Source organism: Syzygium oleosum, unplaced genomic scaffold (assembly GCF_021117445.2).
Source record: "Syzygium oleosum isolate NSW1041296 unplaced genomic scaffold, Sole_v2.1 Sole_v2.07, whole genome shotgun sequence".
In the NCBI taxonomy this organism is placed as follows: Eukaryota; Viridiplantae; Streptophyta; class Magnoliopsida; order Myrtales; family Myrtaceae; genus Syzygium; species Syzygium oleosum.
Genome location: NW_026607491.1, coordinates 7,755,653 through 7,769,727, shown reverse-complemented (window position 1 = coordinate 7,769,727; position 14,075 = coordinate 7,755,653). Strand labels below are relative to the sequence as shown.

The 14,075-nt window shown below is 44.5% G+C and overlaps 3 protein-coding genes across 3 annotated transcripts; 2 read left to right on the top strand and 1 right to left on the bottom strand.

The window, feature by feature from the left end:
- The first annotated feature begins 59 nt into the window (after positions 1 to 59).
- On the top strand, positions 60 to 3,211 carry LOC115674926 (succinate dehydrogenase subunit 6, mitochondrial). The gene is made up of 3 exons (XM_030597453.2): positions 60 to 314; positions 2,037 to 2,139; positions 2,882 to 3,211. The coding sequence occupies exons 1-3, from the start codon at positions 138 to 140 to the stop codon at positions 3,031 to 3,033; spliced, it is 432 nt and encodes a 143-aa protein (XP_030453313.1). The 5' UTR covers positions 60 to 137; the 3' UTR covers positions 3,034 to 3,211.
- Positions 3,212 to 4,889: 1,678 nt separating this feature from the next.
- LOC115674878 (probable receptor-like protein kinase At2g21480) lies at positions 4,890 to 7,773 on the top strand. Its single transcript, XM_030597398.2, has one exon. The coding sequence runs from the start codon at positions 5,080 to 5,082 to the stop codon at positions 7,696 to 7,698; it is 2,619 nt and encodes an 872-aa protein (XP_030453258.1). The 5' UTR covers positions 4,890 to 5,079; the 3' UTR covers positions 7,699 to 7,773.
- A 380-nt stretch (positions 7,774 to 8,153) lies between these two features.
- On the bottom strand, positions 8,154 to 12,396 carry LOC115674893 (E3 ubiquitin-protein ligase RHF2A). The gene is made up of 9 exons (XM_030597419.2): positions 12,221 to 12,396; positions 11,684 to 11,824; positions 11,558 to 11,604; positions 10,808 to 10,870; positions 10,586 to 10,694; positions 10,102 to 10,493; positions 9,835 to 9,942; positions 9,375 to 9,731; positions 8,154 to 8,410 (listed from the first exon to the last, which is right to left on the bottom strand). Exons 1-8 carry the CDS (start codon positions 12,224 to 12,226, stop codon positions 9,419 to 9,421), a joined length of 1,179 nt encoding a protein of 392 aa, XP_030453279.1. The 5' UTR covers positions 12,227 to 12,396; the 3' UTR covers positions 8,154 to 8,410; positions 9,375 to 9,418.
- Between the last annotated feature and the right edge of the window lie 1,679 nt (positions 12,397 to 14,075).

Sequence of the window (14,075 nt, the reverse complement as noted above, 5' to 3'; positions counted from 1 at the left end):
ACAAAAAGCCCACTTTTAGCCTCAGGCATCTCCATTTCTCGCTCGCACCTAGAAAGAGAGAGAGAGCGTGAGAGGAAACCGGGAGAGGGGTTGGCCTATCGAGGACCGTCGCTGTCTGCTCCGATTCGGGTTCAGGAATGGCGGAATCGTCCTTCTTCGGGAAGCACTGGGAAGGTTGGAAGGAGTTCTGGGGCGAGCGCTTCTCCTTCCTCGAGAGCTACACCCGGTTCACCGACCGCGACGCCCCTCTCCCCTCCTGGTCCGCCTCCGACGTCGACGAGTTCATCGCTTCCGATCCCGTTCACGGCCCCACCGTAATTCCACTGCTACTTGCCTTGTTCATCCATGCTCTGTGCTCTCGTAGCTAAGGGATGATTTGGATCTGTTTCTTCGCGGGGATTTGATCGATTCGAGCCGTGTCGTCGTTGTTTTCTTAAGGAGTGATTAGCGTTTATGCGCCCGCCCGGGGTGGATGGTTGACTGATTTACTGTAGCTTGATTGGAGACTTTTGGGAGTGCTGATCGGTCCTTATTGTTTGGCCTGTGCTCGTATGGAGCGACTTCTCATCGATATGTTTTGGTGTGTTTGCGCTTGTTCGTTATCTTCTTTGGGATTGTTCCTTCGATGTTTGATTTTTAGATAGTGCGGCGGACCGACACGGTAGTACCGAGTACAAGGATATGGCTCGATATTTAAAGTGTATGGGAATAGCTGAAGAGTGAACTGCATGATGTTTTACTAAGTAAACTCCTCTCTCGCGGTCAAGAAAATCCGTTCCTTTATTGCACTAATCAAGGAATGACTTCCAATGGAAAACCGTGAAATTTGGGACTTTGGTCATTTTATCGAAACGTTGTAATATTGTTAATATACTTACTTATAGTGAAGAAAAGGACGGATTACTATTTTATAGAAACCATGATGGGTGACCTCCTCTGAAAGTGCTTGCCTATACGCCAGAAGGCAAAATTGTGAGTCTCGGTATGGGATGGGCCACAACAGACAACATCTCGAGTGAGTTAATCGAGATGTATCACCGATAGAGACGCATGGAAGATTGATTCTTGAGTTGTAGTTCCAGGTCAATGAGTATGGTTACTTGTTATCCATCTGCTTTTTGTCGAAGTGGGTTTGCGTCTTGTGCTGTTAATTTGCTCCATTTTTTGCACATGAACCATTCTAATATTATCTTCAGCTTCCAACTAGTTACTAGACTGTTACGACTGTTAGCTGATGGATTATCTTTGATTATTACCTCAATGTGCATGACCCCATGCAAAAGAGCCTTTCAATTTCTGGAATCCCCGTCACCAATCAGGAAAAGAACCTATCTACTGTGGCGATATCTTTGATTAAGTTGCAGAGCCTTTTGTTTGTTAATGTGCAACGGTATTGAGGAAATGGTTTCACAAGGGATTGTAGTCGTAGAGATGGCAACTGGTGAATGGCGATTGTATACTTGGTGGCCACTTAGTCTGTTGGGTCCACTAATGTCTATCAACTCATTTCGACTTTCGTTGTATCAAATTGTCTGTGCTCTGACTTCTGTTGCTATATTCAGAAAGAGGCATTTAATTGCGCTCTATATTCTAACCAATAATATCAGAATTTTCAGAATTTGGAGCTCAACGAACATCACTGCGCCACATGTTATCATGTTCCTGCACCACCTGCAGTGTCCCTTTATTGGCTTTTTACCAAAGCATAATGGCAAGAAATGACATGCCTTTCCACTGTCTAATAGCTAGTATGCTCTCTCTTATAACTGGCCCTAGTGAGGCTCTTTGGGTTTGGCTCTCTTTCTGTTGCTAGTTGTGAATTCTTGTTCTTCAGAGATAATGGAGATCTTGAGACACTTTTGTTTTGTTTTGAAGTGTCTTGAAGTATGCCGATGCTCATTAACGAATTTGTAAGATGGAAGTTTAGGCGTTAGATGCTTAAATACGTTTGCCAGCTTTTGCTTGATGAATCCATGCTTTTTCTTTGTATGCAACAGCCTTCTGTATGTAACAGCTGCATTTCCTTCACTTATCAGCTGAAGACAGCGAGGGAAGCAGCGACCTATGCGGCTGTTGGAAGTGTGCTTGGGGCAGTGACCACAGCAGGTTTTGCCTGGAAATATTCAAGGAGCTTGCATGGTATTTTTCTGCCTCTCTTTCCAAATCTGTCTTCCTTATTATTGGCTGTTTCTTTCCTCCATATTATCGTTGGCCGATTGAAAGTGTTCACTTGCCTCTGAGGTGCTAGACTAAAGATATATTGAATAATAGTAGCATGGGAACCTTGAAGTGTTTGCTGGAAGCAAAGCATATCTCTTGCATCTTCTTCTAATGGCCTCGTCTTTAACAAAGGGATGGAATTCAGTTTTCTTCGTCTTGCCATTTTGCTTCATTAAACTCCTGAATTATTGATGATAAGCAGAAAGGATTATGTTTTATTTTTGCGAAAATTATTCAAACCTGGTGTGGCTATGATTCTCCCATTCCGCACTACCCTTTTTGACTACTATATCTAGAAGAGAAGGTATAGTACCTGCCTTTGTGCTCAACTTTTATTAGATATTACAGTTAGAAATGTTGCATGCCATCCATCAATTTTCTTATGTATGAGACAGTTCTACTTGTATGAAGGCTACAGTTCACCTGGAATCGGTAAGCTGGTCGCGGGGGTATCGGATATGTTGAAGCATTTATGGCATCATATTTTCACTTCTGCTGGCTTCGCATTTTATAATTCAGGACTGTGGTTAGTTTAGAAGCTAGTATAGTTTACTTTAAAATAACCGGCCGGGATTTCTTTTAGCAAGGCGTAAATGGAATTTGGATGGACTTATAATTCTTTTATCTCTTTCTTTGGTCCCGTTTTTGTTCGTCCCGGCAGGTGCTGGACTATCCTTTGCAGCAGGGGCGGTGTTTGGTTGGACCTTTGGACAGGAAATCGCTAGCCATTCGCTGCAACTGTACCGATTGGATACCATGGCTGCGCAAGTCAAGTTCTTGGAGTGGTGGGAGAACAAAACAGGGGGTCACTAGGAACTTAGTGAGTCTGGGACATGAAAATGAAACTGAAGCCTTGTTTTGCTTCCTTTGAATAAGATCGGAGATGGAATTGTCAATTGTGGATGTTTTTGTGGCTACATCTTTTGAAGTCTTCTGGTTTTAGACTTCCAGATTCTTGGCTTTGCTGATTTATATGATGAACAGTTGCTCATTTTTGTGGAGACTGCTTTGATTAAATGTGTGGGCTCAGCAACAGATAGAAGTTTGAGAAATGCAAGTGTAGGTTACAAAATTGGTATACTAAACGATCTAGCAAATTGTTATTGGGTGTTAAGAGAGGTTGGCATGCTTGACTGCCTATTCATAATTTGCCACATCATCGGTATACCAATTTCGTAAATCAATCTTAATATACCTACCATGCTCTAAAAGATATTTTCTTCGGGAAGAAGTGTTTTGTTAATGGCCAAAATTCACCTTTCTTTTCATGGAAAGTTCGCTTATCGCATGAAAAATTTATCACTTACAAACAAGTAGGCACATGCTTTTCGTATGTAAAATTTTAATAACCATGGAGAAAATTTTGCGTACTTATGGACAAATAAGTAAGCACACACTAATTCTTAAGTTTTGGATAATGTCGTTTCGAGCAATTAAAATTAGCTGAATAGAGAAATTTCATCAAAAAAGGCAGCCTATTTAATTTAAAATAAGTAGCAGCTCCAGGTCCGGAGCTAGTGGATGTGCCAAATGCAATTCATGGAAAAACAACTTCAGTTTGTCACCAAAACAAAACAATACACTGCATATAACCACAAACATCACCCAGTAATCTTGTATATGTGGATTTGAGCACAACTCAATATGCAGGTCATATACAATCTTCTCTTCAAGATTTCTCCTACTCTCTCTCACACTGACTGCAAGCTTGATCATACAGATGAAACAGTCCAAGAATGCAACTTATTTTCTAGCTCTACATTGGCAACAAACGCTGCCATGCCGAGCAAGTTTTAGCAGTGAAAGACCTATAAAGCTTGAAGCTGAAGCATTAGGCTTCCACTCTGTCAACATCTGAAGAATTTGGAATGACGGTGCCGAGAGCAGCTTGTAGAAAAACTAGAGGCTAGTGCCAATCATCAATGTAGATAGCTAGTGACAATCATCAACGTAGATAACTTCAGCTTTGATATTGAGAGGCAAAGCAGAATCATGAATGATCCCGTGAGGATAAGTTTCTGAAGGAATCCCATGCGGATATCGATTGTCAAACCGCAAGCGAACCGAACATTTCGAATAGCATTCCAAGAATAATCAAGAAAAATACTTCTTTTGAGACACTGTTGATGAAGACTAATGTTAGTACTTACATCTGTATGCAAAATCTCACTGTTTCTCTCTTGCAACTATGTAGAATTTGAAAGGGGAGGTGGATTTGCTCGACCACGTATCCTGTCAGGTTTCAGTTGATGTAAATAACATCTACAGACGTTTCGAGATCCCGGAGAAAGTTTGTGAGTGCAGATTTGTGATGCTCAATCAGGTGACACAGCTTTGAGTCTTGACATGTCTCATATGGTGCCCAAGTCTTTATAAAGCACTTGGCTTCAGTGAAATGCATGGTCTGTCATGAAAGATGAACCGTAGATGCACCTTTCTATTTCCAGGCCTGTTAGTTGGACTCAATGACCTAACAACCCAATTTAACAGCAATGTCTCCAAACTCAAATTTCCTAATGATGAGAGAGAGAGAGAGAGAGAGAGAGGAGGCTGTTTGACCCTTTCAAAGGGAGACCATGTTTGATCCTACGAAGCTGTTAGAATTTGCTAAAAAAGGTCACCCAAAATTCAAAGACAGGAAATTTTCTCTACGACAAGAAAATCTTTCTCCACAAACATTCCAATATCTAAGAAAAGCTTGTCATCTCTTTTCACAAAAGATGCAACAAACTCCAAAGGCAACAGAGTCCCCCACCCCTTTCTCTCTCTCTCTCTATTTCTGGAGATGGATATAACCCTCTAATATTCTCAAGGTCCTGATCAGTCTAATCCCTGTTTCATCCTCCTTACCCAGGAGGGATGGAGATAGAAAATAAACCAAGAACACCTGTCAACGCTCTTCTTTTTCTATCCCCCTCTACATCGCCGTCACGACCCCTCATGGCGGCCCTCCTGGTCCTCCTCTTCGCCATCCTCGGCGGCTCCACTGCCGCTGCCGCTGCCGCCACAGCCAGCACGCCCGCATTCTCTCCTAAGGATAACATCCTCATCGACTGCGGAGCCAACTCCTTGGCCACCCTCCCTGATGGAAGAATATTCAAGACCGACGTGAACTCTGCCGGATACTTGGAAGCCAAGGACAACATCCAAATCTCGGTCCCTGCGGCTGATGTCCCGTCGCCCATTTATCTGACGGCGCGGGTGTTCGTCGCCGAAGCCACTTATTCCTTTCACCTGGCGAGCGCGGGGTGGCATTGGGTTAGGCTCCATTTCTTCCCCCTGAACAACACCCAATTCGATCTCCAGACTGCCATGTTCACCATCACGACCAGCGACGTCGTGCTTTTGCACAGGTTCTCCGTGAATAACAGTACTAAATACATGATCAAGGAGTATCTGCTGAACGTGACCGACCCCCAGTTCACCCTGAAGTTTACTCCTGTCAAGGACTCGTTCGCATTCATCAATGCCATTGAGGTGGTTTCAGCACCGGACTTCTTGATCGTCGACAGCGCCACCGCTCTCTTCCCTGTCACGGAATACAACGGTTTGAGCTCGTTCAATTACCAGATCGTGTACCGACTCAACGTCGGGGGATCTGTGATCACTTCTCAGAACGACACGCTAGGAAGATCCTGGGGCTTGGATACGGAGTTTCTCAAGGAAAAGTCCTTGGCTAAGCGCGTCTCTGTCCCCTCGACCATTGTCAAGTATCCCGAGGACTATCCAAAGCTCATTGCACCCACAGCCGTGTATGCATCCGCCGTGGAGATGGCCAATGCCAATGTCCAACAACCCAATTTCAATGTCACCTGGAATTTCAATGTTGATACGGATTTTGGATACGTCGTGCGGCTGCATTTCTGCGACATTGTGAGCAAGTCCCTCAATGACCTCTACTTCAATGTTTACATCAACGGAAAGATGGCTATATCGGGCCTCGATTTGTCCAGCTTGACAGGCGGTTTGGCCATTCCTTACTACAAGGACATCGTAGTGAATTCGACCCTGATGGCCAGCGGACTGAGCATTCAAATCGGCCCATTGAATCAAGACACGGGCACGGTGAATGCAATCTTGAACGGTCTGGAGATTTTGAAGATGAGCAACTCGGTGAATAGCTTGGATGGAGAATTCGGAGTCGATGGAAAGAAGGCCTCTTCGTCAAACCGTAACACGGTGGCGGCAGTCGGATTCGCGATGATGTTCGGAGCATTCGTTGGCCTCGGTGCAATGGTCATCAAGTGGCATAAGAGGCCCCAAGACTGGCAAAAGAGGAACAGCTTCTCGTCTTGGTTGCTGCCACTCCATGCCGGCGACGCGAGCTTCATGAGCAGCAAGACTTCAATGGGTTCTCACAAGACCAACTTCTACTCGTCCACCCTGGGATTGGGCCGATACTTCTCGTTTGCGGAGATACAAGAAGCGACCAAGAACTTCGACTCGAATTCGATCATCGGCGTCGGAGGATTCGGCAATGTCTACCTAGGAGAGATCGATGACGGCACTAAAGTCGCGGTCAAGAGAGGGAATCCGCAGTCTGAACAAGGAATCAATGAGTTCCAGACCGAAATCCAAATGCTGTCTAAGCTCAGGCACAGGCATCTCGTATCCCTGATCGGTTACTGTGACGAGAACTCTGAGATGATCTTGGTCTACGAGTACATGTCCAATGGCCAAATCAGGGATCACCTTTACGGCAAGAACTTGCCGCCGTTGTCATGGAAGCAAAGGCTCGAGATCTGTATCGGGGCGGCACGCGGGCTTCACTATCTTCACACCGGTACCACCCAGGGGATCATCCACCGCGACGTCAAGACCACCAACATTCTGCTTGATGATAACTTCATCGCCAAGGTTGCGGATTTCGGACTGTCAAAGGATGCCCCCATCGGGCAAGGTCATGTGAGCACGGCGGTGAAAGGAAGTTTCGGGTATCTGGACCCCGAGTACTTCAGGAGGCAGCAGTTGACGGACAAGTCCGACGTGTACTCATTCGGGGTGGTCCTGCTCGAGGTATTATGCGCGAGGCCTGCCTTGAACCCTCAACTTCCTAGGGAACAAGTGAACTTGGCCGAGTGGGCGATGCAGTGGAAGCGAAAAGGCCTGCTCGAGAAGATCATCGACCCTCTTCTTGTGGGAACCATCAACCCCGAGTCGCTGAAGAAGTTCGCTGAAGCCGCGGAGAAGTGTTTGGCTGAACACGGTGTGGATAGGCCAACCATGGGAGACGTTCTGTGGAACTTGGAGTACGCGCTGCAGCTACAGGAGGCTTTCTCTCAGGGGAAGAACGAGGATGAGAGCAAATCCTCTGCTACCATCGCCGCCTCCCCAGCTGTCGTCGCGCCGGCCACTTCCCCGGCCGATAACCGCCCGGTCTCTCCCCCGGAAGAGAGCAGGGATCGAGCTCAAGTTCAGGCCTTCAGTGAACACTCAGAAACGGACATGTTGCAACAGTTCGCTCTCAATGGAAGATAAGAAGTGCTGTGGCTAAACTCATTTAGAGGTAAAAACAAGCATTCCTGGCAATTTGAAGAAATATTTATCGGAATACGTCGGGCTTCTAAATACACCACCAACCCTGGCAATGCTGCCCTTAGAACTAACTTCGATTTGTTTCGCGCTTTCATTCTGGGTTTTCATTCGTAATTTTTGTACTATTTCCGAACGCTAATACTCTACTGATAACATGCATTCGTATGTGAATAAGCACTGTTAAGCAAGCTTGTTTATGGTAATCCAAAGCTTTGAAAGAGCCAAAAAGGAATAAGAGGCCAACTGCATCAGAAACGGGAACAGTATTATTGCAGCTAAATTCAACTGAACAGACATTAACACTGGACTCGATTGACTAACATGCATTAACTCCTCGGTCCAACAAGTGTTTGATCGAGTTCGATCTCTTCGCGTCTAAAACTAGTATACACATGGGCTTCCAAAGAAGATAGATATTATGCAGTACGAGTATGCGCAGCTGCAAAAGTAAATCTAGGAGAATTTACAACGGTATACGAGTTTAACCATCAAAACATAGAGCTGTTTTGTAGTTTCTTTATTCCAACATATATCTTAATAAACAATCTTCTTCTTTTTTCCGTGCTGACGGGGTGATTGACGAACTCCTGAAGAAGATCCCGCATCCATGCATCACGCCTATAGATTCAGCATCCTCAAAATGAGGTGCTTCTACCTGTGAAAAAGCGCAATAACCTTTCCATTAGAACGAGGCATTCAATATCAAAACTAGAAGCAACATATGTTCAATAAAACAAGATCAAGATGCATACTGTAAAAACCCTTAGGACTGCTGCACTTTACTACAGCAAACAAAAAGGGGCAATGAAGAAGAAAACCTCTAACAATGGATATCTACATCACCAACAAAACTACAGCAGCTTTTTCTGAGCAAGATAGCACTACATGAAATAATCAGCACAATCGGAAGCAGGATCACTTTTACTTTTTTGAAGGAAAAAACGGAATTCACATGGACAAAACCAATATTAATAGTCCAAAGTTATGCACCATTTCTCCTCGGGAAAGTTCTCACATTGTGGTATCACCATCTTGCTTAAGTAGTTCCTTATCCAGAACATGGTCTAAACAGTGATGCACCTAACAACTGATAAGGGTAACTCCCCAATTTTAGCTATTCTCTTGACAGGTTCCAACTACAAACTTCTCTAGAGCTTGTACAATTAACCAGAACAATTAGTATAATTATCTACATGAACGGCGTCAAATCAATGGAGTCCCAAACATGCACTTCACAGAGGTTTTTGTTATCCCAATCTATGATCTATAGGTCATAATGCAAAAATTCTTTCAACACCAATTTCCCCACCACTATGAATTCACACCAAAAGAATGCTCATCGCCCAAGGATTTTGACATCCAGCCTTCCTTCCAACTGATTCCTAAGACAGAAAAATTCAGACAACAGAGTGAATGGCTTCAGCAAGAAACTTATGGTTAAATTAGTCACTTCGTTGTCCACACAGTCAGCAATCACACTCAAAAAGTTACAAATATTTGCATTGAAGGAACAGGCAAGGATAGGCTGAGCATAAAGTGCAAAGACACATGAAAAGTTGAGGAAATGAGATAACTTGACAGCATCAGTATAAGCAGTTGAGCACAGGAATTCAACTTACTCGGATAATTCACGCTTCGAGCCGGAGCAAATGATGAAGCAACATTAATTGGAACAAGAACTTGTAGCAGATGAGGCCTGTTGGTTGGTGATACTCGAAGAATTTTCGCCAACTGCATCAGGGATCTGCTGGTTTTCAGGTTCTGGACCGGGTAAATTCTCAGAACTGTTAGACACAGAAGCAGAACTGGTCCTGCCACTGTCTCTCGTTTCAAGACGCTCCATCATACGTGACACAGTAGCAATCCCTGCGTCAACTTCTCTTCTAACTTCAGAACCAAGATCTGCCATGGAAGTGTTGCGAGAGAACAGTCTCTCTTTCCACCCTCGTGTGCTCTTTGAAATTGATTCTTTGCATCTAAAAGCAGTCAAGCGCAGATGCTTGTTAACCTTTAGAGATAAAAGGAGATCTATCAAATTAGCAATCATTTAAGCTAGGGGCGCCTGTCAAAGCTCAATACCTGGAAGACACTGCATTAAATCGAGATTTCAGGGACTCTGACAAGGATTGCAACTCAGATGGTCCTCCCCTATCCTGATTGTTTGGTGAGGAATGACTTGGTGATCTCCTGCCAAGGGGAGAATATGTACAACGATACTATGTAAGAGAGTTAAACAACGTCTAAAGTACTACACAATCCTTAAGTCAAAGGAAAATCTAAAACTAAAACACTAAAAGATTTCACTACCCAATGGAGCTATGCTGTTATAACAGATGCTTAATGTACCTGTTGATCAATGATGATCCTTGCTGGTTAACAGCAATAACTCTAGGTGAAGACGAACCCTGCTCCACTGGGGAAGAGGTCAATGGACCTATTGGCTGCTCAGATTCATCCTGAACGGTGGTAGCAGGTGATGGAGGTGTGATAACTGTAACTTCAGGAGCTTGTTCATCTTCGCCATGCCTAGCAGGTGGGGACGCAGATGGAAAAGGACCACTAGGAGGGGTGTTAGGATGAGTAGAGAAAACTAAGTAATGTGGACGACCATGAGCTGAAGACCGGTTCCTATGGCCTTCCCTTCTGGCAATGTGACGTGCTCGGCCCATAGCAGCAGCAGCAGCTAAGTGCTGGATGATACGCTCCTCAAGCTCAGAATCAGTAGAACCAACAGGTAGCTGCATAACCACCAAGAAGAGCCAGCTAAGCAAGACACACTTAGTTTAACTTAATAATCAGGCAAAAGATTCGATTAGTCTGAGAAAATTACTTGTTGTAACTCAAAATCCCCGAGAGTGGGATGATGAAAGATTGTCGCATTTCTTGATGGGTTAAACCTAAAACTCCTCTCCCGTTCTACTGCCTCCAATAATTCCTGACTGAAAAGCATGAAGAAAGATGTTCAAATTTGAAAGTTTTAAAATAACAAGGGAACTAAGACCTCATGGTTAAACCTAAAACTCCTCTCCCGTTCCACTGCCTCTCGTTCTACCTGGTGGGATCTTTCAGGCTGATGGGTTGCCAACACATGGGACACTGAGAACTCCTCTGACACCTAGAGGCCAATGAAAGAAACAAGAAGCCATCAGAATATCAATATCCTAATAGTTTGACACAATTTTTTGTGTTTTATAAGCCAAAAAGTGGTCTACGAAGAATTTTCCCTTGGAAATTTAGACAGGTTACAGATGCACCCAGACAAAATAGTACTTGAGGAAATGAAGCTCTACTGTTAACATATATAAATAGTCAAACAACACAAGAACCACACCAAGGATATAAAACTCTATAGGACTCAGAGGAAACTGAAATATAAGCATTCGGGATGTGGGGCAATAATGCCTAAAAAAACAACATTGCAGCTATCAGGTCAACAGCCCCAGCCGTTACTCCAGCCATAGCAGCGCAGAATTTGTGCATGGCTGCGCACGGCCTGTTTACGTGTGAATAAATGCTATTTTAGCATTCCCCTTATCTCTCTGGTCTATCAAGCATATGAGAGTAATCATTCCATATAACATTTTGCTTGATATGAGCAATGCATAAAAGGGAAAAAGGAGAAGAAGAAACAAAGATAATATGGACGCTATGACATCTAGATAAACGGAGGATGCTCAAGAGACTATGCAGATAAAATGTAACAGATATCTTCGCCGATACTGTATTGGTCTAGCATTATAATGAGGTCTGTTCTGTCAGCAGCAAAGCTTATTCTGTTGAGGCCGAGAGCACTATAGATTACCACTCAAGGATGCACTGGAGATGAAACTCGTGCTTGCAAGTGGTCACCTGCGGAAAGAGAGAGAGAGAAAGATCAACTAAAACTGGACCCCAAAAACTGCGCAAAAAGACATTGCACATCACGTACCGTGGACGGATCGCTGTCGCAGAAAGCTTCGAGGCAGATGCTGCAAGCATCCTCGCAGGCGTCCTGGATTCCGCCTTCCACGAAGGCCGCGGCCGATATGGAGCGAGCCTCCGACTTGCTAGCATCTTCCATCCCCTGAGCCTGGAAAAAAAAAAAAAAGAGTAGTTGAGCTCCTAGGTCACCAGCAGTCGATGCTAAACCGTGAAAAGGCATCCTTGGAAACCGATTCCATCGACAATCAACAGCTTCCTAAACGCATACATAGATCCGCGACCTAGGAGCCGGCAGTCCAAATCAATCAGTACCAGTTCACACACACACGAGCTAATTCCCCCCCTAAAAACCCCCCTTCCCCTCGAAACCCCAGCCCTGGCGAAGAAAAAACACGTTCAAGCACAATTGCACCCCGGCAAATCGGACGCGACTCCGGAAGCTCGGCCGGCAGAAACCGCACGGCCGGACGGCCGGAGCCGCGAGGACGGCGATGACGATGCGACCGGATCGACTCGCGCGCGGGCGGGCGGATGGAATCGTTACCTCCATGAGAGCCGAGACGAGCAGGACCTGCCGGAGAGCGGAACCGACGGCGACGCCGCCGATCGAGGGGGTGAAATCACCGGGCGAGAGGAGGAGGAGGAGGAGCGAGAGAAACCCTAGCTCGCGGAGGTCATACTGGGGGAGAGCAGAGAGAGGCTGGGGAATTTGTGTTTCCTGTTTGGGGGAGTTTTTCGGTTTTCCTTTTTGTTTTTTTTAATCTTTTTGCGTGGAATTGGACTTTTAGGCCCTTGTTGACCGGGCTCGGTCATCGCGACTCACCCGCGGTGGGAACACGTGGCGGGGGCTTTTGACGAGTCCCCAGTCACTGAGTTAACGCGGGGCCAGACCCAGCTCGGCTCGCTGCTCGGTAGGTGAGTCCGAACCGGCCGCGTCAGTGTTGCTTCGCGCGGTTCGACCGGGGGTGATTGGCTCCGGATGGAACGGTTCCAGTTTTCGGTTTCTGGAGTCGGGATTCGGTCCACCTGCCTCTCGAACCGGACCGGATCGAGTGGATCAATGAAATCCGTGGCGTGTTTTTTTTCTTTTTTCTTTTTAAGCACGTATATTGTAGGTTTGTTGCTACAACCAACCTACTCACTTCTAGTCCCTTCAACCATAGAGTTCATTCAACTTTTTCACGTATGGGTTTTTGAATGATGATGCATTTATCTAAAAATTTCTCTTTGCTTGCCGAAACATTAAGAGGAAGATAGCCCATGACTTCGCATATAGTTCACAAACCTAATCACTGGGGCGAGAGGCAAAGACGAGATCTAGACAGAGCATTGAAAATGGCGTACGAAGAATGGCAAAACAATCAAAGCATTGGATATTTACCTCAATGAGATGCGATTACAATCACGATCGGTAAAAAATAGAGCAAAAAAGAGAAGTGAGAGTCGAGATTGAAGATGAGATTGAGGGAGGTGTCAAGCAAGAGAGACATGACTTAAGTGAGAGAGTGGCGTCTAAAAGCCGAGCAAGCGAGTGAAGAGAGCGATTGGGAGACGAGCGAGCATAGGGAAAGAGCGATTAGGGTATGTGAAAGAGGCGTGAAAGTATGAAAGAGTAGGGTGTCTACATGCGTGAGTGAAGTTTGAAATAGGAGACAGATTATGGTTTTTTACATATTTTTAAGAAATAAAAATATTTAAAAAAATCGGTCCAATCTAGGTGATCTAAGTGGACGGTAACTAGTTACTAGACCGAAAATTAGTTCCAATTTATTGGAACTAAGAACCGGACCAATGCTCCTGGAATCGGCCAGAACCAACCAGTTTGGGCGGTTTCTTTTGTCCACCCCTAAGTTCAACAATTTAAGCGTGGCTCTATGATATGAATGACTTGTATGAACAAACTAAATTTTCTTCAGAAAAATCTTACTTTAGTTTTAGAGAAATTACTAATGGTCGAATTAATAAATTTCTTTTTCCTCCAAATAAATCACCTTCTAATATACATCCAAAAATCCGACCCCCCCCCCCACCAAAATAAAATTATTCATCCAAATTAACAATCAAAAACAGAAATTTTGACTTTTTCTCCTTTTGCTTTCCATTATTAATCATTCAACTCTCTCTCGAAAAATTCCCTGAAAAATCCTAAACTAATCCTTGTAACATGAGAGAGTTAGTTGCTGCCACTTAAGATGCTGTTTTACTCATTGTTAGGACATGTATAATTATTACTTATCTTCCTCCTAAGCAAGAGGAAAAATTACTTCATCGAAGGCATCATTTGAATCTCGTCGTCCCTTGGAAGTAAAACATGAAAAGATTATTCCCACTTTCTAGGAAAGAAAGAGATACAAAAGGATTAGGAGAAGTAGGGCGTGCGAATACCAATATATTAAAAT

Coding starts and splice junctions, on each gene's coding strand:
- LOC115674926 (XM_030597453.2), top strand. CDS start 138: ATGGCGGAATCGTCCTTCTTCGGGAAGCACTGGGAAGGTTGGAAGGAG. Junction 315..2,036: donor ATCCCGTTCACGGCCCCACC/GTAATTCCACTG, acceptor TTCACTTATCAG/CTGAAGACAGCGAGGGAAGC. Junction 2,140..2,881: donor ATATTCAAGGAGCTTGCATG/GTATTTTTCTGC, acceptor TCGTCCCGGCAG/GTGCTGGACTATCCTTTGCA.
- LOC115674893 (XM_030597419.2), bottom strand. Junction 9,943..10,101: donor GGATCATCATTGATCAACAG/GTACATTAAGCA, acceptor TCCCCTTGGCAG/GAGATCACCAAGTCATTCCT. Junction 9,732..9,834: donor TTTAATGCAGTGTCTTCCAG/GTATTGAGCTTT, acceptor GACTGCTTTTAG/ATGCAAAGAATCAATTTCAA.
- LOC115674878 (XM_030597398.2), top strand. CDS start 5,080: ATGGAGATAGAAAATAAACCAAGAACACCTGTCAACGCTCTTCTTTTT.